The sequence below is a fragment of the Choloepus didactylus genome, chromosome 6 (assembly GCF_015220235.1).
Source record: "Choloepus didactylus isolate mChoDid1 chromosome 6, mChoDid1.pri, whole genome shotgun sequence".
NCBI lineage: Eukaryota > Metazoa > Chordata > Mammalia > Pilosa > Megalonychidae > Choloepus > Choloepus didactylus.
The window spans coordinates 12,243,554-12,264,344 of record NC_051312.1 but is presented as its reverse complement, the minus strand read 5'-3'; the positions used below and the strand labels follow the sequence as shown (position 1 = coordinate 12,264,344).

At 49.3% G+C, this 20,791-nt stretch overlaps 3 protein-coding genes, 1 long non-coding RNA gene and 10 other non-coding genes across 18 annotated transcripts in view; all 14 read right to left on the bottom strand.

Annotated features, from left to right (window-relative positions):
• Nucleotides 1-2,780, bottom strand: part of STX5 (syntaxin 5) — a 50,801-nt gene extending 48,021 nt beyond the window's left edge. For 2 of the 3 annotated variants that reach the window (XM_037838196.1, XM_037838198.1), the window contains exons 1-5: nucleotides 2,645-2,780; nucleotides 1,723-1,966; nucleotides 668-738; nucleotides 447-502; nucleotides 264-334 (exon numbers count right to left, since the gene is read on the bottom strand). In XM_037838196.1, the coding sequence (XP_037694124.1) occupies nucleotides 264-334; nucleotides 447-502; nucleotides 668-738; nucleotides 1,723-1,947 (423 nt within the window). In that variant the 5' untranslated portion in view covers nucleotides 1,948-1,966; nucleotides 2,645-2,780. Of the gene's footprint in view, nucleotides 1-263; nucleotides 335-446; nucleotides 503-667; nucleotides 739-1,722; nucleotides 1,967-2,281; nucleotides 2,401-2,644 lie in introns of those variants that run through there. The other variant, XM_037838197.1, reaches the window with a different exon arrangement.
• A 300-nt stretch (nucleotides 2,781-3,080) lies between these two features.
• Nucleotides 3,081-3,494, bottom strand: LOC119536579 (testis-expressed protein 54-like). Its single transcript, XM_037839436.1, has 2 exons — nucleotides 3,425-3,494; nucleotides 3,081-3,295 (listed from the first exon to the last, which is right to left on the bottom strand). Exons 1-2 carry the CDS (start codon nucleotides 3,492-3,494, stop codon nucleotides 3,081-3,083), a joined length of 285 nt encoding a protein of 94 aa, XP_037695364.1.
• Nucleotides 3,495-3,677: 183 nt separating this feature from the next.
• WDR74 (WD repeat domain 74) lies at nucleotides 3,678-10,539 on the bottom strand. The gene is made up of 11 exons (XM_037838287.1): nucleotides 8,841-10,539; nucleotides 8,653-8,759; nucleotides 8,444-8,565; nucleotides 6,949-7,024; nucleotides 6,684-6,830; nucleotides 6,427-6,528; nucleotides 4,968-5,068; nucleotides 4,826-4,881; nucleotides 4,364-4,509; nucleotides 4,171-4,227; nucleotides 3,678-3,893 (listed from the first exon to the last, which is right to left on the bottom strand). Exons 1-11 carry the CDS (start codon nucleotides 8,902-8,904, stop codon nucleotides 3,714-3,716), a joined length of 1,158 nt encoding a protein of 385 aa, XP_037694215.1. The 5' UTR covers nucleotides 8,905-10,539; the 3' UTR covers nucleotides 3,678-3,713.
• LOC119538874 lies at nucleotides 10,333-10,523 on the bottom strand. Its single transcript, XR_005217664.1, has one exon. It is a non-coding gene; the product is annotated as a U2 spliceosomal RNA (small nuclear RNA).
• A 5,788-nt stretch (nucleotides 10,540-16,327) lies between the features above and the next one.
• Nucleotides 16,328-19,821, bottom strand: LOC119535904. Of its 3 annotated transcripts, none has more exons than XR_005217314.1 (11): nucleotides 19,755-19,821; nucleotides 19,325-19,370; nucleotides 18,925-19,083; nucleotides 18,647-18,696; nucleotides 18,264-18,301; nucleotides 18,044-18,092; nucleotides 17,733-17,767; nucleotides 17,525-17,559; nucleotides 17,282-17,322; nucleotides 16,836-16,882; nucleotides 16,328-16,428 (listed from the first exon to the last, which is right to left on the bottom strand). It is a non-coding gene; the product is annotated as an uncharacterized LOC119535904 (long non-coding RNA). The 3 variants fall into 3 exon arrangements; XR_005217315.1 differs by lacking the exon at nucleotides 19,755-19,821 and adding an exon at nucleotides 19,484-19,684; XR_005217312.1 differs by lacking the exon at nucleotides 19,755-19,821 and having other exon boundaries at nucleotides 19,325-19,684.
• Nucleotides 16,670-16,795, bottom strand: LOC119538917. Its single transcript, XR_005217700.1, has one exon. It is a non-coding gene; the product is annotated as a small nucleolar RNA SNORD22 (small nucleolar RNA).
• Nucleotides 17,046-17,113, bottom strand: LOC119538916. Its single transcript, XR_005217699.1, has one exon. It is a non-coding gene; the product is annotated as a small nucleolar RNA SNORD31 (small nucleolar RNA).
• LOC119538915 lies at nucleotides 17,400-17,468 on the bottom strand. The gene has a single exon (XR_005217698.1). It is a non-coding gene; the product is annotated as a small nucleolar RNA SNORD30 (small nucleolar RNA).
• On the bottom strand, nucleotides 17,622-17,686 carry LOC119538911. Its single transcript, XR_005217694.1, has one exon. It is a non-coding gene; the product is annotated as a small nucleolar RNA SNORD29 (small nucleolar RNA).
• LOC119538918 lies at nucleotides 17,874-17,999 on the bottom strand. The gene has a single exon (XR_005217701.1). It is a non-coding gene; the product is annotated as a small nucleolar RNA SNORD22 (small nucleolar RNA).
• LOC119538912 lies at nucleotides 18,372-18,449 on the bottom strand. Its single transcript, XR_005217695.1, has one exon. It is a non-coding gene; the product is annotated as a small nucleolar RNA SNORD28 (small nucleolar RNA).
• On the bottom strand, nucleotides 18,770-18,841 carry LOC119538913. Its single transcript, XR_005217696.1, has one exon. It is a non-coding gene; the product is annotated as a small nucleolar RNA SNORD27 (small nucleolar RNA).
• On the bottom strand, nucleotides 19,184-19,258 carry LOC119538914. The gene has a single exon (XR_005217697.1). It is a non-coding gene; the product is annotated as a small nucleolar RNA SNORD26 (small nucleolar RNA).
• LOC119538903 lies at nucleotides 19,458-19,526 on the bottom strand. Its single transcript, XR_005217687.1, has one exon. It is a non-coding gene; the product is annotated as a small nucleolar RNA SNORD25 (small nucleolar RNA).
• Nucleotides 19,822-20,791: the final 970 nt, after the last annotated feature.

The window sequence follows — 20,791 nt, the reverse complement described above, 5'->3', positions numbered from 1 at the left end:
CCACTCATTTTAAGAGTTTGTGGGGCTGGATACCTCTTCTAGACAATAAGCCCTTGACAGCAGAAATCCTGCCTCATGTTGTGTCACCAGTGCCTGGCACAGTGCTTCATACATGTAGATAGTCAATAAGTGTCTACTGAGTCAGTGGATGTGTAGGATGCTTGGGGCTAGCTCTAGAAATGTGCTCTGGGCTTCCATGCAATGGAAAATGATGAAAGTGATCTGACTGGATTGCTGGGCTCTCCTGATGGCTAGAAATTCACCTGTTTGATGATATATGTTAGCTCCTCAATTTCCACTGCTTTATCATCAAAGAGAGACTTGCGCTTTGCCACTGCAGAGACAAATGAGAAGTCACATTTGGTCAAGGACAGGGCTCAGGGAGTAAGATTCCTCAGCCCTCTTTGGTTCACTGCCCCACCTCTAAAGACCCCAAGAACACTCACAGATAGTCAGCTTCTCCAGCTTGGCAAATGTGTTGCTGAGGTCTTTCCCAATGCGCCTACAAACAAGCATTAGTAAAAACACTGTGGAAATGGGCAGGAGAAGGCCTATTTCCACATTAGCTCCAGCAAAACTCATCCCAGCTCTCATAGACAAGGATACCAAAGGCAAACCCCCTTCTCCGCAGTCACACCACTCAACAGATTGGCTTCTCTAAACTCACTTGGCCATGAGTGTGAATTCACTTCGCTGCCGGACAGCATGCAGGGCCGGCTTGTTCGTCTGGATTCCATTCTGAAAAGCAATGTCAGGAGGTGACAACCTCAGTTTCCCCCTCCCAACTTCCAGCGTATACTGTTCCTCAGGTGTCCACTAAACTCTCTCTCTGGTGCTGAGGTCCCCAACCAGCCAATCTAGATTTATCAGTAGTTGAATAGAGCCCCAGTTTGAAGACAGGTAGGCCTGAGTTCTACCACTTACTAAATGGAGGACTTTGGTCAAGTTACTTAAACATTCTAAGTTTCTGCTTTCTCTTTCATATAGTGAAGACAATCCATCTACCTCCTATTGCTGTTGCTAAGAGTGCTGCACAGTACTTAAGCCAAATATCTCCTCCACTGTAAGGCACTAAATAAATAGTAGCAAGTACTACCACTCTATTCCTCAAATCAGGGAATCAAAGAGTACTATAACTAGGAAGCCCTTGGAAATCAGAGGGAAGAGCAATTGTTAGCAATATTCTGAACATACAAAATATTTTAAAATACGATTACCCTAGTATCACTGCGATTCAGAAAGTCTGGACTGAGACATTTTTTTTAAAACACTCCAAAGTCATCGAGAAAGCTTCCCTTACTCTGCAGATAGAAAAACTGAGGCACAACTAGATTAATTAATTTCCTGTGGTCACAAAGGAAACTTGTGGCAGAACTAGGCCAGAACTAGAATTCAAGGTAAATGACTCCCAGCTAAAGGCTCTTTCTAGAATCTGTTCTTTGGCCAAACCAAATACATTGCAGCCACCTCTGGCTCTGGGGTATTCCTCTCAGAATAGCAACACTACCACCAGTGAGGTTCCTCTCAAAAAAGTCTAAGCCCTTGCCTGCAGTTAGCTGGCTGACCTCCTCTCTGTTGCTTAGCAGACACCACAGCCCCCTCCAAGCCTAATCAGGAGTTGTCCACCAGGTTCCCCCAAGACTGACTTCATTAACAGTGCTGGAGCACAGCCCCTCGCAGAATTAAGGCTCACCCCTGGTCTTTTCCACTCCAGGTCCTTACCTGATGACTTTGCAGGGACTTGCAGGCAGATAGGAACTCCTGGGTCCGGTCCCGGCAGGACATGGTGTCAAGAAGGGGAGGGACCAGGGCCACTGGTGGGGGCACAGGGGCGATGTCGCTGCTGCTACTGCCAGCAGTTGCAGGGGACAAGATCTGTGTCTTTGACAGACCCAGGTAGACACCCTGATCCGTGTTCTTAGACCCGTAGCGTTTCCGCGGGATCATTGAGACGCATAACCTCGGACTGTCGTGAAGGGAGAGAGTCAGTCTCCAGGGAAACTTCTCTCCACCAATCCCCCACCCCACACCCCAAACAGCAAATCCTCGAGCCCCTCTGAACCTGGCAAGAACTTCAGCACCCAAGGCCACCCGTCGATCCTGGGGCCAGCTCGCAGAGAGAAGGGCCCCGTTTCCCACCCGGCCCAAGTTGTCCCCTCCTCAGACTTCCAACTCGGCTCTAGCGACCAGAGCGCGGGCCCTGAAGCAGAGACAGGGCCAGAGCCAGGACCCCGGGCTCTAAGGCTACAGCCCGGCCCGTGCAGCTGCCCCAGACCCTAACCGGGACCTCTCCTATCCGTGGGCTCCTTCGACTCCTCACAGAGAAACGGTGACCGGCCTCCAAAGGGGGACACTCTTCAGTGGGCGGAGGGGGGAAAACCTCTAGGTGTTTATTTGAAAAAGGAAGTTCCGCCCACCCCCGGCCTGGGTTCCGCCTTCTGGAAGGGTGCAACCACTGATTAGTTAATGCCGACGTCTTTCACCACAAGAGCTTTCCTGATTGGACCCGCAAGTATTCGCTCACCCCGAGCGGGGCCGGCAGGACCCGGCCGCTCGTCCCCGGCTCCCCTCCCCACCGCGCGTCGCCGCCCCCGGACCCCGGAGCTGCCCCGGCAGTCAGATCCCCTCTTAGGGAGAATCCTACCTCCTGTCTGCCGCCTGCCGCCGCTGCCACTGCCACAATCTCCCAGACCGCCTCCGCCACCTCCGCGGGGGCCGAAGCCGCGGAAACCCGACTGGAGCCTAGAAGCCGCCACGTCACCCACACGTAGCCCCACCCCCCGTGACGAGAGCGCGGCGCCACGCCTCTTCGAGCCCGGCGACCTGGGTGGCACGCCCCCTATCCTAGCGCCAGCGCGACGTCGCTCTCCCATTGGCTAGGCAGACACCGTGACCCCGCCCCCGAGGAACCGGTGCCCTAGTCTGGGCCAGCCTCGGGAGAGGATCCTTAAAGAGCCCGCAGCCCGGGTGGTGCCGGCGCGGTGTTCTCAGAACTCGCAGCAGAGTCACAAGCGATCGCCCGTTCCACGTTAGAAATTTTATTCTCTGGAGGTTGGGGCGGACGGAGAGTAGGCCTGGGGTCACCCCTTCTCCGGCTTCTCCTGTATCGCCTCTTGCTTATCCTCCAGGATCGTAATCTCATGCTTTTGACTCAGGACTGACTGCCTCTTATTCGACCGTGACGAGCCCCGACGGCTGAACAAGGACAGCCGCCGCCACAGCACGGTGATCAAAAGGCTTTCGTTCGACTTGGGCTTCCGCTGATGCGGGGAGCCCGCATCAGTCCCTTCGATGCCTGCGGGGACAAGGCCTCTGAGCTCCCCTCTACCCTCACCGGCCCAACCCCTTGGGTGATCCCCTAGGGGCTGCTCCCTGTCCCACTCCCCGGGCTCCCTTCCTGCGTTTCCGGCCCCACCGGTCCCACCTTCCATGGACCCGCTGTCCCTGTTCTGATCATCACAGGTCTGAAAGTGCTTGTCTTGGCAGCAGCCCATGGCCCCGCGCGGCCGGCGCTCCGAGCCGCCCACACCGACCCGCCCGCCCGCGGGCCGCGGGGCCCTGGGCCCTCGGCGGGCTTCTGTGACGTCAGCGATCCTGCCGCCCCAGCTCCCGGAGTCCCACCCCAAGCCATCCCCTTTCATTTCTCCCATCACAGAAGGCTCAAGGTCATGGTGGGTGTTGAGGTGTTTATTTACAAAGTAGGTACACGGGCTTCAGAGGCTGGTAGATCCCGGCCGCTTTTTCTTTCTCTGTCGGCCTTGGAGGGCCCCTTGCCTCTGCTCGACATCAGGAAGCTTCCGCTTGGCAGCAGCCTCCAAGGAGGCCCAAAGTTCATCTGTCTCTGGGTCTTCTGGGGCCACCCTGGTGGGCTCTTGAGGCTCTTGGGGGTCATCCTGGTGAATGGGAAGAAAGCTTAGGGACCACAGGAAGGAGGTCCTAGCTGGGAAATAATCCCTCCACGTGCCAGCACCACCACCTTCCATTCCTCCTCCAGGAAGTTATTCCCATCCCTGCTTTCAGGAATGTCACCTGTCAAGATTCTTAACTATTAACTCTACTCAGAGAAATGAACTTGGCAGGTCTGCATTCCAGCTGCCTCCTTTTTCTCTCCATGGGGAAATCCTCACATCTATGCTCTTGGCTCCCGCATTCCCAGACCTGGCTGCTCACCTCCCAGTTGTCCCTGCCTGACAGGAGGAGGCAGTTCAGTCGAGACTTGAGATAAACCTGCAAAAGATGAAGGGCCTTGAGGAACCCAGGCATGCTGAGGCAGATGGAAACAGGAATGGGGGCATAGGAAGCAGGGGCCCTGGGGTGAGGCAGGCAGGGTGAGGGAGTAAGGTCCAGAGGGTGGAGCTCTCACCTTATGTTCCAGGCCCCTTGGGTTCCGGATCCTGTGTACCCTCAAGACTCTGTCCAGGCTGCAGGAGGCCAGTAGGGGCTTTGAAGGGTGGCATTGCAACCCTCGGACACTGCCCGCCAGCCCCTTCAGACAGCCCAGCAGGCGCCCTGGAGGAAGAAGAGCATCCGTGTTTGCTGGCGGGTCAGCAGCATTTGTTGAGTGTTCACTGCTATCATCGCTTTACACGAGGAACATTCGATCCTCAATATAATGCTGAGACAAAGTTGCCATTCTCGTCTACGAGTCACCGGAAATGAAGGAACAGAATTGAAACATACTGCCCAAGGCCAATCAGCTTTTGGTGAAACCAGGATTTAAACCCAGGCAAGCTGGCACACTACTACTCTACCCCCTCAACGGGAATCCTGCCCCTTCCTCCCTATCCCAACCCCCTTCCCAAAGGACCCCCTACAGTTGACTCACCTTGCCGAAGGTCAATTTCTGCCAGCTGCCCATGAGTGTTTCCCACAATCACTGAGCTGAAGAGTCCAGAGACAGGTGGGGTCAGCAGGAACCTCCTGCAGTTCTTCCTGAGCCACCCACCTCTTCCCCAGCAAACACTCACTTGCTCCCAGGAGTGAGGGTCATGGCTGTCAGCGGGTACTCTCCATAGGTAGCCTCCAGGACCGGCCGCCGCTGAGGGCAGGCTGGATCGTAGACACGGACCTGGAGGAAAACTGAGGCGTCACATGAGAACCCTCATCCTGCACAGACCCCCTCAGGCCTCTTCGCCTCCTCACCCCAGCCCCCCTTTAAGCCCTGCTTTCATGTTTATGACCCATTCTCAGAACAACTTCCCCATCTGATGGCCAGACAAACCTCTGAAGACAAGATTGAGCAAACTGAGGACCCAAAAGGTACATGTACGTTCCTAAGAGCCTGTTCTCGGGCCAGCACTCTGCCTTCCCACACTCCTAGAAGTATCAGTGCCAGAAAGGACCCAGAGCTCTTCTAGTTCGAGCTCCTCGTGGATGGGGCAGTGACTTGTCCAAGGTCACCAGGCATCCTGGCCTCATGCTCACAGGACATCTACACTCAGTGAGATGGAACTAGATGGGATCAGAGCAGCCTGAGGGGTAATGGGGGGGGGGGCACAAGGGAAAGTTGGGGGTGCAGGAACATAGATAGAGCTGGGTCAAGAAGCTCCCCAGGTGAGGGGGGACATCCTAGGAGCATCCCGATAGCATGTGAGTAATAGCCTCAGTCTGCCCACCAACCATCCCAGAAATCTGTGAGGGGAGTGGGGGTGGATTTGTTTAGGAATATGTATGGACAAGGTTGAGGAGAGATGTCCCCCAGGCTGTGGGGTGGGGAGTGTAGCAGCATTCCCCTGGTCTGCAAGTGTGAGCGTTCTGCCACCCATTTACGGAGACTGGGAGGATGGAAAAACAAGATGGTTCAATTGTCAGAGAGTATTGAATTTCAAGCAGAGTAGTTTAGCTTGAATGAGGAAAGAGAGATGCAAGTTTCTTATGTGTTTTGAGCAGAGGATGCCACCACAAAGATCTGACCTCAGTATGCAGGAAGGAAGGACACAGAGTAAATAGCAGCCTTCTTGCCTAGGTCTTAGGACTGCAAATGAGACTAGCCGTCAAGTTCCCTAGCACAGCCCTTTGTTTACAAGTGGGGAGCTGAGGCTAGAGGGGAGGGTCAGGCCTGGGTCTCCAGGCAAATCAGAGGCAGCATCAGGAATGGAACTCAGTTCTCCGGGCACCCAGCCCAAAGGTCCTCTCAGGACACATGCACCCTGTGGGACACTCCTTTCTCCTCTCCACTCTTCCAAGCAGGGGGAAGGAAGAGCCTTCAGAACTCCGTACTGAAATGCAGTAAGGAAAGGTCACTGGTTTAGCAGTGGGGCTGGAAAGGATGGAGGAGATGCTCCCTCTACCGAGAACTCAGGGACGGAAGGAGGATGGTAAGAAGGGCGGCTGGGCCAAGTTGGGAGAGTTGAGCCTGCATGGGGAGGTCGATTCTCTAGGAGGCTGCTTAAGCCCAGGAGGAGGTGGGCTTGGGTGGTGCCTCACCTGGTGGTACCCTGTGCAGGTGGCGAGCTTCTGCGACCCAGGAAGGAACAGTATGTCCTGGTCCCAGATGGGAACCCGCAGGTCGAGCCAATCATTCCGTACCTGGTAGGAGGGGTAAATGGGGGATGGGGTTACAGGGGCTAAGTGTGCCCTCCACCTTCAGCCTTCCTTCATTACCCCCTAAAGCCCACCTGGTCTCTGACTCAAGGTCAGTGGCCTCAGCCTCTCTGAACCTCAGAGCCAGCCCCATCACTCACGTTCTTAGCCCTGAACACAGGTTCCTCGGACCCCTGCAGGTCCCACACCTTCAACACATTCTCCTTCCCGCCTGTGGCAACCATGTGGAGGTGCTCTGGGTTTTGGCGCATCCTGCATACCCCAGGGCCCACCCTAAGTTCCAGGAGCTGAAAAGAATGGGAGATGAGAATTAGTCCTACAGACCTCAACCCTCTCCCCACTAAAACCCTCGTCAGACCCCTACCCCAGCCCCGCCTTCCCCACCAACAGGGCAGGAGCCCTCACTGGGTCGGACGATTCCTCCTTGTCATTGGCACTCCAGACTCGGAGAATCCCGGAATCTACACATGTGATGAGGGTGCTGCAGGCAGAGGGAGGGGAGAGATGGTTGGGGAAAAAAAGTATACAACTGTTCTTCTCTAGCCCCAGCCAACCCACCTTCAAATTCAAATTAACCAGACATCCCCCTACTAGCCCAGCTCCTAAGCCTCAAGCTAAATGGGATCAGGGAAGGGCCTGATGGCTTCTAGCTTCGATGTCTCTAATTTCCTCAATAGGGTGAAAATTACCAGTTTTATATGTGAGGAAACTGAGGCTCTGAGAAATTAAAAACGTCAGAAGCAGAACTGGAAATCAAGTTTGTGGTACTCGAAAGCAGACTGCTTTTGCTATTCCACAGCTAAGTCTGGGGCATCTGGCCCTGCTAGTCTTTCTGAATCTCAAGTCTTTTATCAGAGGTTGGGAACAGTAGCTTTGAAGTTATTGAAATGGTGCTGGTTTGAATTTAGGGTTTAGCCAAAGTGAAACACCAGCTTCTTTCAAGTTCCCTGTTTTGGGTCCCAGGACTAAATGTTAGTCTCTTCCCTTCCATGAAGCCCAAGCCAAGTCTTTCCCCACATTCTGTACAGTCTGGGCCTATGCTCTTCTCACATGTGCCCCCCACCCCCACTCCACCAAGGCTCAGGCTCTCAGTGTTGCTTGTCTGGGCTGTGACAAATGTCCCAACTGTTTTCCCTCCAATCCATCCTCCACATTTGTACAGGCTCACAGCTCTGACCACAGCACATCCCCCTCAAAAACTTTCAATAACTCACCATCTACAATATAAAAGTGCAGATCTCTAAGCCTAGATTACATCTAATCCCAACCAGCTTTGTTTATCTCATAGTTATTACAATGCTTCCTCAGCTTGGATCGCCAAATGCTATTTAGCTGGCAAGTAATCTTTGGCTCTCCCTAAGCAGTACCCTCTTTCCAACAAGTCTTCACTCCCTCCACCACCTGTCAAAATTCTACCCATTCTTTCCAGGTCTCACCTGTCAGAACAAATACCACCAAACTTACAGAAAATGGAGTTCACAACCCTCCCAGCCTTTTCTGTTAATCCCTGGAAGCAGGTAGGACCGGTAACCTAATAGCTAGCACCTTCCTATCTTTTACTTTGGGATCCTCATTACCTTGTTGGTGGTTATTAGTTCCTGTCGGGAACATGCTCAAAGTGACTAAATGACTTGTCCAGGTCACCCAGAAGACAGAGCCAGGAGAAAAATCCGAGAGGATGAGAGCTCTATGAAGGCAGGTTCACCCGTAGGTCCTGCACTTCGCCCAGTGCCTGGAACTCGATGGAGTTCAATATATGCTTGTTACAGGAATTAACGAAGCACGAACCCAGGTCCCTGTCATCTTGCCCGGGCTTGTATCACCAAGGCTTTATTGCCTTCTTTGGAAGCCTCAACGTTCTCCCTACGACTTGGGCGTTCACCTAGGAGATCGCTCTTACCCGTCCGCCTGGGCGAGGCCCCGGAACGTGCCTTCCCCTCCCGGGCAGTGCCTCTGGCCCTGGAATCTGCCCTCCTCGGTGCTGAAGTACCTCACCGTCGCGTCCGCGCAACCCACCAAGACCTGCAGGCAGAGAAGGGCAGATGGCAAAGAGGCAGAGGTTGACATGCCCCCGACCTCCTAGTTCCCGATCAGCCCGCGGCCGCTCACCTGGGTCTCGCTGCCCGGGCCCCAGCACAGGGCGCTCACCGCCTCCTCGCGCCGCGGATGTCCGGTCGCCGTGAAGTTCGCCGCCTGCTTGCGCTGAAGGTTAACCCCTGAGAGACGGGAAAGTCAGGAGCGCCGGGATCAAGGGCGTGCGACCCCCGTACTGCCCGCCACCCGGCCCCGCCACCCACCTTTCAGAATCCCAGTCTCAGTGCCGACCCACACGTGGTTCCAGCGCGCAGTAGCCGCCGCCATAGCCGAGCCCGGGGGCCGCAGCTCGCACTTCCGGCGCAGAGTTGCGTCAACAGCAGGCGCCAGATCCAGGCCCAACGAACCCTTAAACCCTTAAAGGGCCAGATACCTAAACAGCCTCTGCCAGCAACAGCTGGTTTTTGTCTTACGGAAACGAAATCAGAAGATGCTAGCTTGTGGGGGGTCTGAAGCGTAACTTCATATTTTTTGCACTTGGAGTGGAGTGGGCCACTCGGAGTGGTCCTTCCTAGGGGGACCGCGAAGCCGAGTCGAGCCCGCCCCAGTCTATCTCCCTGCTTCAAAGTATCAGGCACTTCATAATGGAGTGTAAAAGACACAAAGCGGGTGAAGATGGGGAAAACGAACCCGTCCGTCTTAAAACAGATCTCTCTTTTGGTAAGTGGGGGTGTCATTTTATTTCCTCTTACTGAGTTTTGGTGATAAGGATGTAAAAATAGCTCTAACTGAGCGTGAAAATCTGCAAAGTTAACGGGAAATATTTCCCCTCCTAAGGATAAGCTGCAGCTGTAAAATGTCATAACGACTCCCTTCTTTGTGTGACTACTGCCTTCCTACTGAGGAACTTTGTTCTCTAAAATCATAGGCTATCAAACATTTTGTACTTGAAATTATATCACTAACAATGAAGCATTACACTGTTGACTGGGGGACCTAAGTCAATTCTCAAAGAGAAGCAGCCTTGATTTCCAACTCAGCTGCAGAGCTTGATACTGGGGGTTCTGAGCATAGCATTCCCCATTTATCTTAACTATTATTACCAAGAAAACAGTACCCTGGGTCCACTCTGCAGTCCAGATCTTATGTGGACTACTTTGCACACAACACAAGCCTTCTTGGCATTGATCCTATTTAAACTGCTTTATTTAAAGTAAACAACATAAATTCCACCTTTCCCTAAAATCCTGTAACAGTTCTTATTGTGGACGTCCAACGACCCTGATTTGGCAAGACTAGTGGCCTCCTGGGATAAAACTGAGAGCTAAACAGAGACAAAAGGGCTGAGGCATAAGCACTTACTTTCCCTTCCACTGTACCACATTCGAAATCTAAAAAAGAATGCAACGCTCCTAGAAACTCAGTAATGACAAGTAGATAACATAGAGTGGGAAGTAAAGCTGCTATTCCACAACCTCCTTCCCCAAACTCAAATTGCAGTGAAAATCAGTAGCCAAAAACCGATTTAATCAACCTACATTCACCCCGCGACACACAACGGCCCACTAAAAGTTCGCATGCACGACTTACGAAAATATGAATAGAAATAATACCAATGCAAGGCTGAAAACTACAGGACGAATTTTAGACTCTTAGACCAGAAATAACACCCAAACCAATTTGAAGCTTATGGTAGGAGCGGAAAACAGAAACACATAAGATCTCTCTTTTTCAACCGACTAAAGTATCCCCCGAAGGGGGTGCACCGTTCCTGGAAGTACTGCAATACCAGGTCGATGCGTGGAGTGGACGGAGCAAGCTCCTATTCCATCTCCTAATTCCAAAAATCCATTTAATATATTGTCCTCGGATAGAGGACGTATCAGATATTAAACTGATAAGAACAGATACTACACTTGATCTTAGCCAAAAGGCCGAGAAGCGATACTGTACTTGCCGTGGCCCAGCCAGCCTTACCCGTACTGTTCCTTCTACAGTTGTGATGACTTTCATGGTGTAAGAACTCGATTATTTTTTACCTGTAATTTCTCTCAAAATCGATTCTTCATTATTATAATTTTGTAATAGTACTACATTTTTTTGGGAAAAAGACCTTAAACATGGTCATTTACTGTTTTGCCTGCCTTCTCACACAGTATGATTCACTGTACGGTTCACTGTAAATTTTGCATAACTCCGCCCCCTTAAAAAAATTCTGCGGCTTGGTCCGGATACACCTCGTGATGGCAGTCCTTGCGTGCTGTCTTTTTCTCCCAGATTGTGGAGTGAACTTCCCACACTGGAGACTTTGGGGGGCTACCAGGGGGGCCGGCGGGGTCTTAACGTGTCCGCGAGCACTTGGTGCAGCCGGTGGCGGCGCCCCTCTCCGGGGCTCGCTTTAGGAGTTCGGAAGGGCTGCTAGTTCCGGGCTTGGTGACCCGAGGCACGTTACTTAGGCCCTTGTCACCTCCTCTAACGGGGAGGGTAGCTACACGCACCACCTGGGCTGTCGTGAGCGCTGCGCGAAGCCCGGAGCGGGCTGCGGAGACCGACCTTTGTGACCGTGTCCCTGCGCGCCCGTCCCCTGCCTTGCAGCCACCACCCCACCCCGCTCCCATCTTCCTCGTGGTGCCACCGGTCGCCGACTGCCCGGGAGCGGGGAGAATGCCGTGAGGAAGAACTTTCCAGGTGCCTGGTCCTTAAGCCGAGGACTGAGCGGTGGGAGAGGGAAGGCGAGACTTGGACCCCGGGTCCTCCTCACACGTGATTCTTTTTCAGGCCGACCTGGGGAAGCCCCACCCTAAAACCCGACACTGGAGGCGCAGGACATCGCCTCCAGGGCAGAAGCAGGACTGATTCAGGATCGGTGGGAGGAGATCGCAGGTAAATCGAAATAAGGCGGTTGTTTTATAGGCTCAAAGCAAAGGGCGGCTTTGTGACAGAATACAGGCCCTGGCTGAGAAGGGACTTGAGGTGCTGTCTCCTTGGAAACCCTATTAATATAAACGTGCAGTGTTCTGTTGGAAGCCCCTTAGCTGCAGCCCTGCGTCTGGGGTGGAAATGAAGGCTGCCTGTCTGTGTCACAGTGACCCATCTGGCTGAGGTTCTCCAGGTGGGAATGGGGTGCTTCCTTCTCACCTATATGATTTCAAACAGCAGAGTGTCTGGTAGTCGATGATTTTAGGGAACAGACTCAGTAGACATTATTGGCTTTGAAGGTGGAAGTAGGGGGGCATCAGCAACCTCTAGAATGCAGGCAACCTCTAGAAGCTGGAAAAGCAAGGAAACCTGAGCCTTCAGAAGGAAGGAACACAACCCTGCCCACACTTTGATTTTAGCCCAGGGAACTTCAGAACTTAAGATAATAAATTTGTTTTGTTTTAAGTCACTGTAGTCATTTATTACAGTAACTATAGAAAACGAATTCAGGGAGCAAAAGCAAAATTCAGTTTCTTCACATCCCAACTGTTTCCACGTTCTGCGAGACCCAACCTGGGGCAGGCCATGGCACCCTAAGCTGAGCAGGCTTGGGCCTTCTCTGGCCAGGCTGAGGCAAGCATGGAGGTGGGCAGGGGCACCTCCCTGTCTAGAGCACACATCTCCTGTCCAGCTTCAGCAGCTAGCAGCACCCCTATTCCTCCTCTGAAGCAAAGGGAAACGGGGTATCACTCCACTCGGACTCTTCTGTTAGCCCTGTTCTTCCTGCCGTGGCTGTGGAAGGCTGAGAGTGAGGGCCTGCAAGAGCTTGGAAATAACATTTGCTCCCTGAGAGTCCATTCATCCATTTGTTTATGCTTATTGAGCAGACACTCTGTACAATGATAAACAAAACCAGACGTGGACCTTGCCTTCCTCCACGACCTTTGCAGTAATGAGGGAAATGGGGAAAAGGCTCCTGCAGTCCTCCACACAGGAGAGGAATGTGGCTTGGGGACAGGGTGGCTGCAGGAGCAGAGATGGAGAGAAATGGAAGAATGCACAGAGACTTGCCTACTTTGGTGACACGCTGGGCGAGACGAAAGGAAGAATGCGCTTTCTATGTGGATACATTTAAAAATTTCTGAATGTGTTTTTTTTTCCCCCATGAAACTAATATATCTTAAATTTTCAAGTGATGTTAAAAGTCTTGTAGTATTTCACCCCCACTGGAATGGTTATTATTATTTTTTTAACGGAAAATAACAAGTGTTGGCGAGCAAGCAGAGAAATAGGAACCCTCATGCATTGTTAGTGGGAATGGAAATGGTGCAGCCCCAGTGGAAAACTGTTGGTTCCTCAGAAAGCTAAGTATAGAATTACCGTATGACCTGGTGTTCCGGTTTGCTAATGCTGCCCTTATGCAAAACACCAGAAATGCATTGGCTTTTATAAAGGGGATTTATTTGGTTACAAAGTTTCAGTCTGAAGGCCATGAAAATGTCCAAATGAAGGCATCAACACAAGTATACCTTCACTGAAGGAAGGCCAATGGCATCCAGAAAACCTCTGTTAGCTGGGAAGGCATGTGGCTGACGTCTGCTGATCCCAGGTTGTGTTCCAGCTCCTCTCTCGGCTCCTGTGCGTTCTTCAAAACGTCACTCTTGACTGCAGCAGTGAGCTCCTTCTATCTGAGTCTTATATAGGACTCCAATGATTAAATCAAGACCTGTCCTGAATGGGTGTGGCCACATCTCCATGGAAAGAACCCAATCCAAAGGTTCCAACCTAATCAAGACCAAATATGTCTGCCCCTACAAGATTGCCTCAAAGAACATAGTGTTTTATGGGACATCCAAACTGGCACACCTGGCAATCCCATTTCTAAGTCTATACCAAAATAATTGAAAGCAGGGACTCAGACAGGTATTTGCACACTGGTGTTCAGTGCAGCATTATTCACAATAGCCAAGAAGTGGAAGCAACCCAAGCATCCGTCCGTCGTCAACAGATGAATGATAAACAAAATGTGATAAGCCAAATAATGCAATATTATTCAGCTGTAAAAAGCAAGGAAGTTCTGATACATGCTACAATATGGATGAGCCTTGAAGACATCTTGAGTTGAAACAAGCCAGACACAAAAGGATAAATATCATATGATATCACTTATATGAAATAACCAGAACACACAAGTTAATAGAATCAGAAACTAGAATATAGGTTAGCAGGGCCTGGGTGGGGGTAGGGAATGGAGGAGTTAATGCTTAAATTGTACAGTTTCTATTTGGGGTGATGGAAAAGTTTTGGTAATGGATGATGGGCACAACATTCTGAATGTAATTAACTGAATTGTATATTTGAAAGTGGTTAAATGGGGAATTTTATGTTGTATATGTTACTGGAATAGAACTGTGCAGTACAAATAGTGAACCCTAATCTAAACTATGTCATATTGGTTCATCAGTTGTTTAACAAATGTACCACATTAATGCAAAATGTTGCTAATAGGGAAAACTGTGTTTGTGAAGGGTTAATACGGGAACTCTGTGCTTTCTGCTGATTTTTCTGTAAACCTACAACAGGAAAGAAGGGAGGAAGGAGATGGTTTATGAAGAAAAAGTAACAATTCCTGGATCTGTAGCCTCTGACCTTTCAGGCTGACATGGGCAGGGGAGTGATCTTTAAAATGAAGGCCTCAAGATCCATTTTCAGAAATATTCCTTTTTTTTTTTTTTGATGTGTTGTGGACATTATATCTCGTCAGCACTCCCTACCCTCATTCTCAGCTTTCTCCCCCTTCTTTCAGGGCCCCTTACTTCTGAAGGTAACTGAAAATGCTGGGGCTCTTTGTATGACATATTCTGACAGTGAGAAGGAAAAAGGGGACAAGAATCTCCCTCCAGCAACCAACATGGCTCTCAGCTCATACAGCTCAGGGCTCAATAAGATAATTCTCAAAAGCAGAATTACTTGGGCCAGCAACTTGAGAGGAGTCACTTGTGTCCGGTACTGCAAGGAAATAGACCCAGACAGCTAAACAATACCCTGTGCGTAGTTACTCTTGGAAAGAATGAGAAGTAGCAAGGAAATGCCATTTTTATTATCCCCATGAGCACATATTTTTCTTTTGTAAAACATAATGCATAGAGCAAATTTCAGTGACTTCAATACTGGCTCTAGCATGGGGTCATATCCATGCCCTACTGTGGTTAAGGACTTTACAATTATTAGCTAAAAAATAAAAAAGATTTGTAACAAAATAGTGGTCCCCTGTTACCCCACCCCCCACCCCACTTTGCAATCCCATTTTAACTCTTTTTAAGCTTTTTGTTTTTGTTTTTATGGTACTTTCCTACAGATTTCTAAATTGATTCAACAATTTTAGACTCGCTATTGATTTTGTATTTTGGAAAATTTTTTTGCAAGGGGGAGTGTGGCACTCAACTTGAAAACCTGTACACAATGGAGCAGGTCAACCAGGCAAATTTGGCTTACACGAATTTGCACATATGGTTTCCGGGCATGGTTCTTGAAGCCCCTGGAAGCTGATTCACCTACTCGAGAAGCACCATGGCCTTCCAGGCCAGTGAAGCACATCTGAAGAGGTGCCCTCAATCCTGAAAGCTCCTCAAACCTGGAGGAACCAGAGATCCTGTTGGTCCTGGAGTGCTGGCTCCAGGGCTTAGGCTGCCTGACTTACAGCTGCATTGTCTAGCCCAGGGCTGGGCAGATGAGGTGCGGTATTTGGTTAAAAGAACGAAAAACCCGAAAAGCGGCTGCCTTAGGCCCCAGTTCCCTTGATGGTCACTCTGGGTTGGAGGTGCTGAGGTCCTGAAAAAGCGTGCACAGCTCTCCTCTTGGCTGCTAACCCATCCTCTTCACAAATGTTAGCTACCTGGCCTTCTAGGAATTCAGTTGAATTCCATTCCCTGGCTTTCCCTCCTACCCAGCCTCTGGTGACTCTGTCTCCAGCTTGACTGGCTAACGATGCCAGAATCCATTCCAGGTGCTTTACATGTACTTAGCTTATGAGGTAGTTTCTTCTTTTGAATAGATGCTAACGAACAGCAAGTCGTGATTTTCTCAAGTGGCACCCTGGCTCTGGATCCTGCTCCTAAACCCTATGCCATACTGTGACTCCCTGGGTGTTTGGGAGGCCATCTCAAACTCAAGGGATTCCTTCTTGCCCCCGCCAAAACATCCTTATGCCTTTTCTCCTTACCCCAACACCACTCATCAGCCAATCCTATTGACTACCTCCAAAATCTGAATCACCCCATCTGGGGTTTCCTCAGCCTGGACCACTGCCTCATCCCACCCTCTTCCAGGTCCCAGCTTGTAACATCTCCTGAGCTACCTTCAAGGCCACCCTTACCAGGGAACCAGTTCCTTATTGTTTGACAGCATTTATCACATCAGTTTCTCAAACCCAGTACTATTAAAACTCAGGGCTGAAGAAGTCATGGCGCTAACTGTCCTGTGTCACACAGCTAATAGCAATTGCATCCCCCACCCCAATTATTTACACCTAGTATTAGTGTGGTGTGTTTACCGTTGAGGAAAACATTTTTACAAGTGTACTTACTACAGACCATGGTTTACCTTAGGGGTTCACTGTGTATGTACAATACCACATACTTTAAAATTTCTAGTAATATGTAACTTAAAATTTCTCCTCTTAACCACATTCAAACATATTAGACAGTGCTGTTAATTATGTTCACTTAAACTGGTTCTGACCACAAAATATATAGAAAAATTCACTATTAATTTCCTTCAGTCCATTGATACCCACCAGAACACACAAATCAAGGAAGACAAAAGACAAAACTTGATTTGGAGACAGTAAAAAGGTTTAATTTGAACACTTAGGTTGTGTAGGAAATGCCTTGGAATTTCTCCTTTTGAAATGTTCTCCAAGATTTTGAACTCCTGCAGAGTAAAAGAAAAGTTCTTATTTTATGCTACATTTATGAATTATTAAAGAGTTTACATATGGTTACCATTATAAAGCTACTTCCAAGTACTTTTATGGTTAGTCTATTAAAAAATACCAATATTTGAACAGGTAACATTTAAATGCACCTTGTTCTTGCCAGACCTGGAATACACATACAACTTGTTTCTGTATAGGTGATTAGTCCTCCCTTTCCCATGGACAGAAATACTCATGATCCCTCAGACAGTTCCTTCTGGAACAAACCCTCCTCTTTTCCTCCAGCCAGCCCCAGTGGGTTCACCTTTGCAGGCTCTGGGACTAGGACAGAAGGTAAGACGTGTGAAAGTTTCTTCATTGGGATCTAATTTTACTTACCCCACCTTATATTTAAATTACTCACCTCTTAACTGTAGACTGGAGTTGAGCAGAAATACACCTAAAGTTTCCCTGCAAAAATATGCGATTGGGAATTAAGTCTCAAACATCCCCATGAGCTCCTGTTGCTTGGAAGGGCCCATCCATATAGCTATGTACATTTTAATGTACACATTTTATAGTATCATCAGCTTGTCTATATACATACTTTCCTTGTAGAGTTAGAATTTAAGCTCACAGCTCAGAAGTACCTTTCAGTCACAGTTATCAGACTGGGGCGGTATTCAACTCATCACTTGTGAGCAAACAGTTGCTCAAGAATGACCTAAGCCTTTGAATTTAGCCAGTCATGTCTCTGCCCTGCTACCCAGACCAAATGTCCCCACCCTTACCCCCACCCCACAAAACGGAGATGAGACAACTCCCCTCCCTCCAAGCACATATAGCAGCCAGTGTTGCAAAGGTATTTACCTTGTATCACTGCTTGGGCTCCAGGCAAAATACTGGACACCCTGTAAAAAAACAAGACTAAGTCAAATAATGCCTCCATTTTGGGTTAAAATTGTCCCCATGTGAACTATTATTCCTAGAAAATCAGATTTCCAAGTCTCAACAGCAAGCATCAGCCGAACGAGATTCCAGGTAAGTCATCATACAGAGGCAGTTTTCTACACCAAATTGCACATTCACTGAACACATGTTGAAATTACTCACCTTTTAGTCAGTAAGTGGCTTAATGATAACTGCACCTGCAAGGACAAAGCTGTGGGTGAAATGTTCCTCACACGCTTTACCCCACCAGTCTTCTCCAGTTTCTCAGATGTTCGTATGTTTTCATTGTAAGTCATAGTGAGCTAGGTTGTTTCATCACAGAAACTGCCTACTTGCTTTTTTTTTTTTACCAAGGTAAAAACCAACTAACCTCTTAATGCTGGAGTCTTGTTCGGCAAGCTGCTTCTGAGTCGGAAAAATCATTTAATTAGTTAAATATTCGAAATATCTAAAGCTATTCTAGCTATGGTTAATGGATATGGAAAACTAACCAAATGCTGTAGGCATCTGTATATCTCAGACAGTTCCTTATGGAACAAGTTCTCATCCTCTCTCCCATTTAGCCCCAGTGGGTTCACCATTTCTGACTCTGGGACTAAAACAGGGGTTAAGACAGGATGTTTGCTCCTCACTGGCACTGGACTTCGACAAATGATGGCTGGCAAGGTTGCACCTACTTACCACTTTCAGCTCATTCTAGCAGTTGGATCCTGAGAGTATCAGTTGGTTCCTGGGGGAAATACAAGTTCAAGAAAACATCAGCACAGGTTAGAGAAACTAGAAAGTTTTGACTCAAGCAGGGTTCTGGGTGACTCAAAAAACATCATGAGGATGATGAATCCATAATATATCAAACCAATCTTATTTATGCTCATTTATCATAGTACCAGAAGGAACTTACAGTAGATAGATGAATACAGTATCATCAGGCATCCTAATCTGGGAAAGGAGAATAAAATGTTATTTTACAATTATAAGGACAGAATAAAATTTCTTCATTAACAGCAACTGTCATCAGAACTCTAACATGCTTTATTAACTGTCATACCTCACAGAGCATCAGCATTATCATTTCAAATCATCTGACAGTGACAGGATACATGTGAGGAAAGAGCACCCCTCAAAAGGACCAACCATTATCCTGCTGGATTGCTCTCCCCCTCCCCAGAAAAATTACAAGAGGAACAAGCTGGAAGGAGCAAAAAGCTGATCAGCTGACTGCTTCCTCTCCTGGGGGAACCCCTGGGAGATGACACACCCCAATGCCCCCATACAGACAATTACCTGCATGTGTCCAGGGGGTGGGTGACCTCCTCAGGATTGGTAAGGATACACTGGAGACAGAAAGGGGCAGTGGTGTTTGTACCTAAGACTAGCCATTCCAAAGCTCATCAGTACCCTCACCCACTTCTCAGTAGTAAGATGACATCACATGTAAGGTCAGTCATATGCTTGTCATTTTTATGTTCATCATGGATAGTGGTCAGTTCAATTTGAACCAGCAAGTTCCATCTAAACTGTGTGCCCCCTTCCAGTAATGGCATAAACTATTAGATACCCACCTGGAGCATCACTGTAAAGCTCAATCTGTAGAGCAACATGAAAGGGTGTTATCTAGGTGTAGTACCACATGCTCTTCCAAGGCCTTGTATCACCGGCCATGTGCAGAAGGGTGGGTCTTGTCCCATCCTCCCACCAGTAAGCTCTTTTAAGCTGAACATCTGAAACAACATGAAAACCACCCTTCGCTGAGAATGCCAACTGACTCATGTTAGTGCCCTAGCACCTCAGAACTGAGCCTAAAAATTTGTGTAAGATAGTGCTACTCAGAATGTTAAGTCTTCTCCACTAATCCATCAGAAAGAGAGAGTTCAGTTCTTAATGTCATCCCTGTAGCACATACCATGGGACTTAGATACAGCAACATTGGAAAAGCAAAGAATAGCCTTTAAAATCACTTACTTCAACAAACAGAGGGTCCTTTTCAACTCAGATGTGTGCCTGAACCCTGCAGACAAAAGAAAAAAGCAACAGAAAAGATTAACACTGGGTATTTCGCAAACACTTCTCTTTCCCAAGCGACTGTTCAGGGCCCGTCTCCTCAGAGCTACTTATCCTCACGGAGCTCAGTACAGGTCTGTGAAAAGGTCCTCATCACAGGGAGGGCCGCCAGCACACCTCGCCAACGCCATCTTGTCCTTTACAAGCCCCGCCGCCGCGCCAAAGCCCAAGGCCAGGGCCTAAACCACCTTTTCCCCCCCACTCAGTCCACCAAAAAGGTGCAGTACAGTGCCAAGCTTTAAGTGTATTATGCTCAGGCGGAAAGTTTAAAAAAAAAAAAAAAAAAAAAAAAAAAAAAAAGCAAAACAGGCACGAATACCCCAAAACTTACCGAAAAAAACACTGAAAAAAAATGAGACCGAAAATGCGCCGTGAAGTACTTAAATAGTGCCCCGCAGAGGCCCACGGGATTTGGGGGCGGGACTGCGAGAGCGCACGCGCAAAACATGACGTCGTGCGAGCCCGAGGAGTTATGGGTAAAGAATACCCGGGAGGGCGGGAGTAGAGTGCATACACCCTAAACCCGGGGCGCGAAAAAGGCGCGCGTGCGCTCTGGTGAATTGAGCAGGCGCGCACAGGGCTGGTGTGATGGAAGCAGCAGCCGCCGGCTACCTGCGTGACAGGAGCTTTGAGACCCCTGCGTCCCACGGATCCTGAAGTGACTCTCCTTTTAGGTCACAGCCACTTGCCCCCACACCCTTTCCTGAGTACCCCCTTCCCCCCACACACGCTAGATCCCTGTACAGGGTCCGTCTCCATGGACTCCAGACCTACCGAACCCTCGTCCGGCGTCGTCTCGCTTCCATACCAGCCTCTCGGTGTTCATTTCGGGCTTGGTAACCAGGGCCCCAGCGCCGGGGGCGACTCAGGTACTGGGCCCCGGCCTGGGCTCGGGTGGAAGCCCCTTGTGTGGGGCCATTCCGGAGGGAAAGTGAGTCAGGACGTAGATGCCCCACTTCATAGTCTCGTGACAGGTTCTGATTTTTCCTTACTGGCCAACTCCTGCTCTCCTGTCCGATTTTGCTAGGGGCTTGGCCTGTAGTGGGGCTAACGCTAGCTAGCATTTCTGGAGCACCGTTTTAAGCACATAGTATTAATTAATTTCTTTAATTCTCCCAAATTCCAAGGGTTTGTGTAATACCCCATTTTATAGAGGGACCCTGCGTGTAAAGAGCTGACGCAGAGCTGCTTGCGACTCCCGCCTGAGTGTCAAAGTGGTTCGGGTTAGCCATAATCTGTTATTGAAACCAAGTAGCATTAGTTCATTGGTGGTTTGTGGTAAACACCTATGTGTACACGCAAGTTATATAAACATTTATTAAGCACTGGAGATGGGATCTTCTCTGTGACCTCGTTTAATACATTAAT

Coding starts and splice junctions, on each gene's coding strand:
- LOC119536579 (XM_037839436.1), bottom strand. CDS start 3,494: ATGGGCTGCTGCCAAGACAAGCACTTTCAGACCTGTGATGATCAGAAC. Junction 3,296..3,424: donor GGACAGCGGGTCCATGGAAG/GTGGGACCGGTG, acceptor TTGTCCCCGCAG/GCATCGAAGGGACTGATGCG.
- WDR74 (XM_037838287.1), bottom strand. CDS start 8,904: ATGGCGGCGGCTACTGCGCGCTGGAACCACGTGTGGGTCGGCACTGAG. Junction 5,069..6,426: donor CCTGCACAGGGTACCACCAG/GTGAGGCACCAC, acceptor GTTTTCCTCCAG/GTCCGTGTCTACGATCCAGC. Junction 4,510..4,825: donor AGAAATTGACCTTCGGCAAG/GTGAGTCAACTG, acceptor TTCTTCCTCCAG/GGCGCCTGCTGGGCTGTCTG.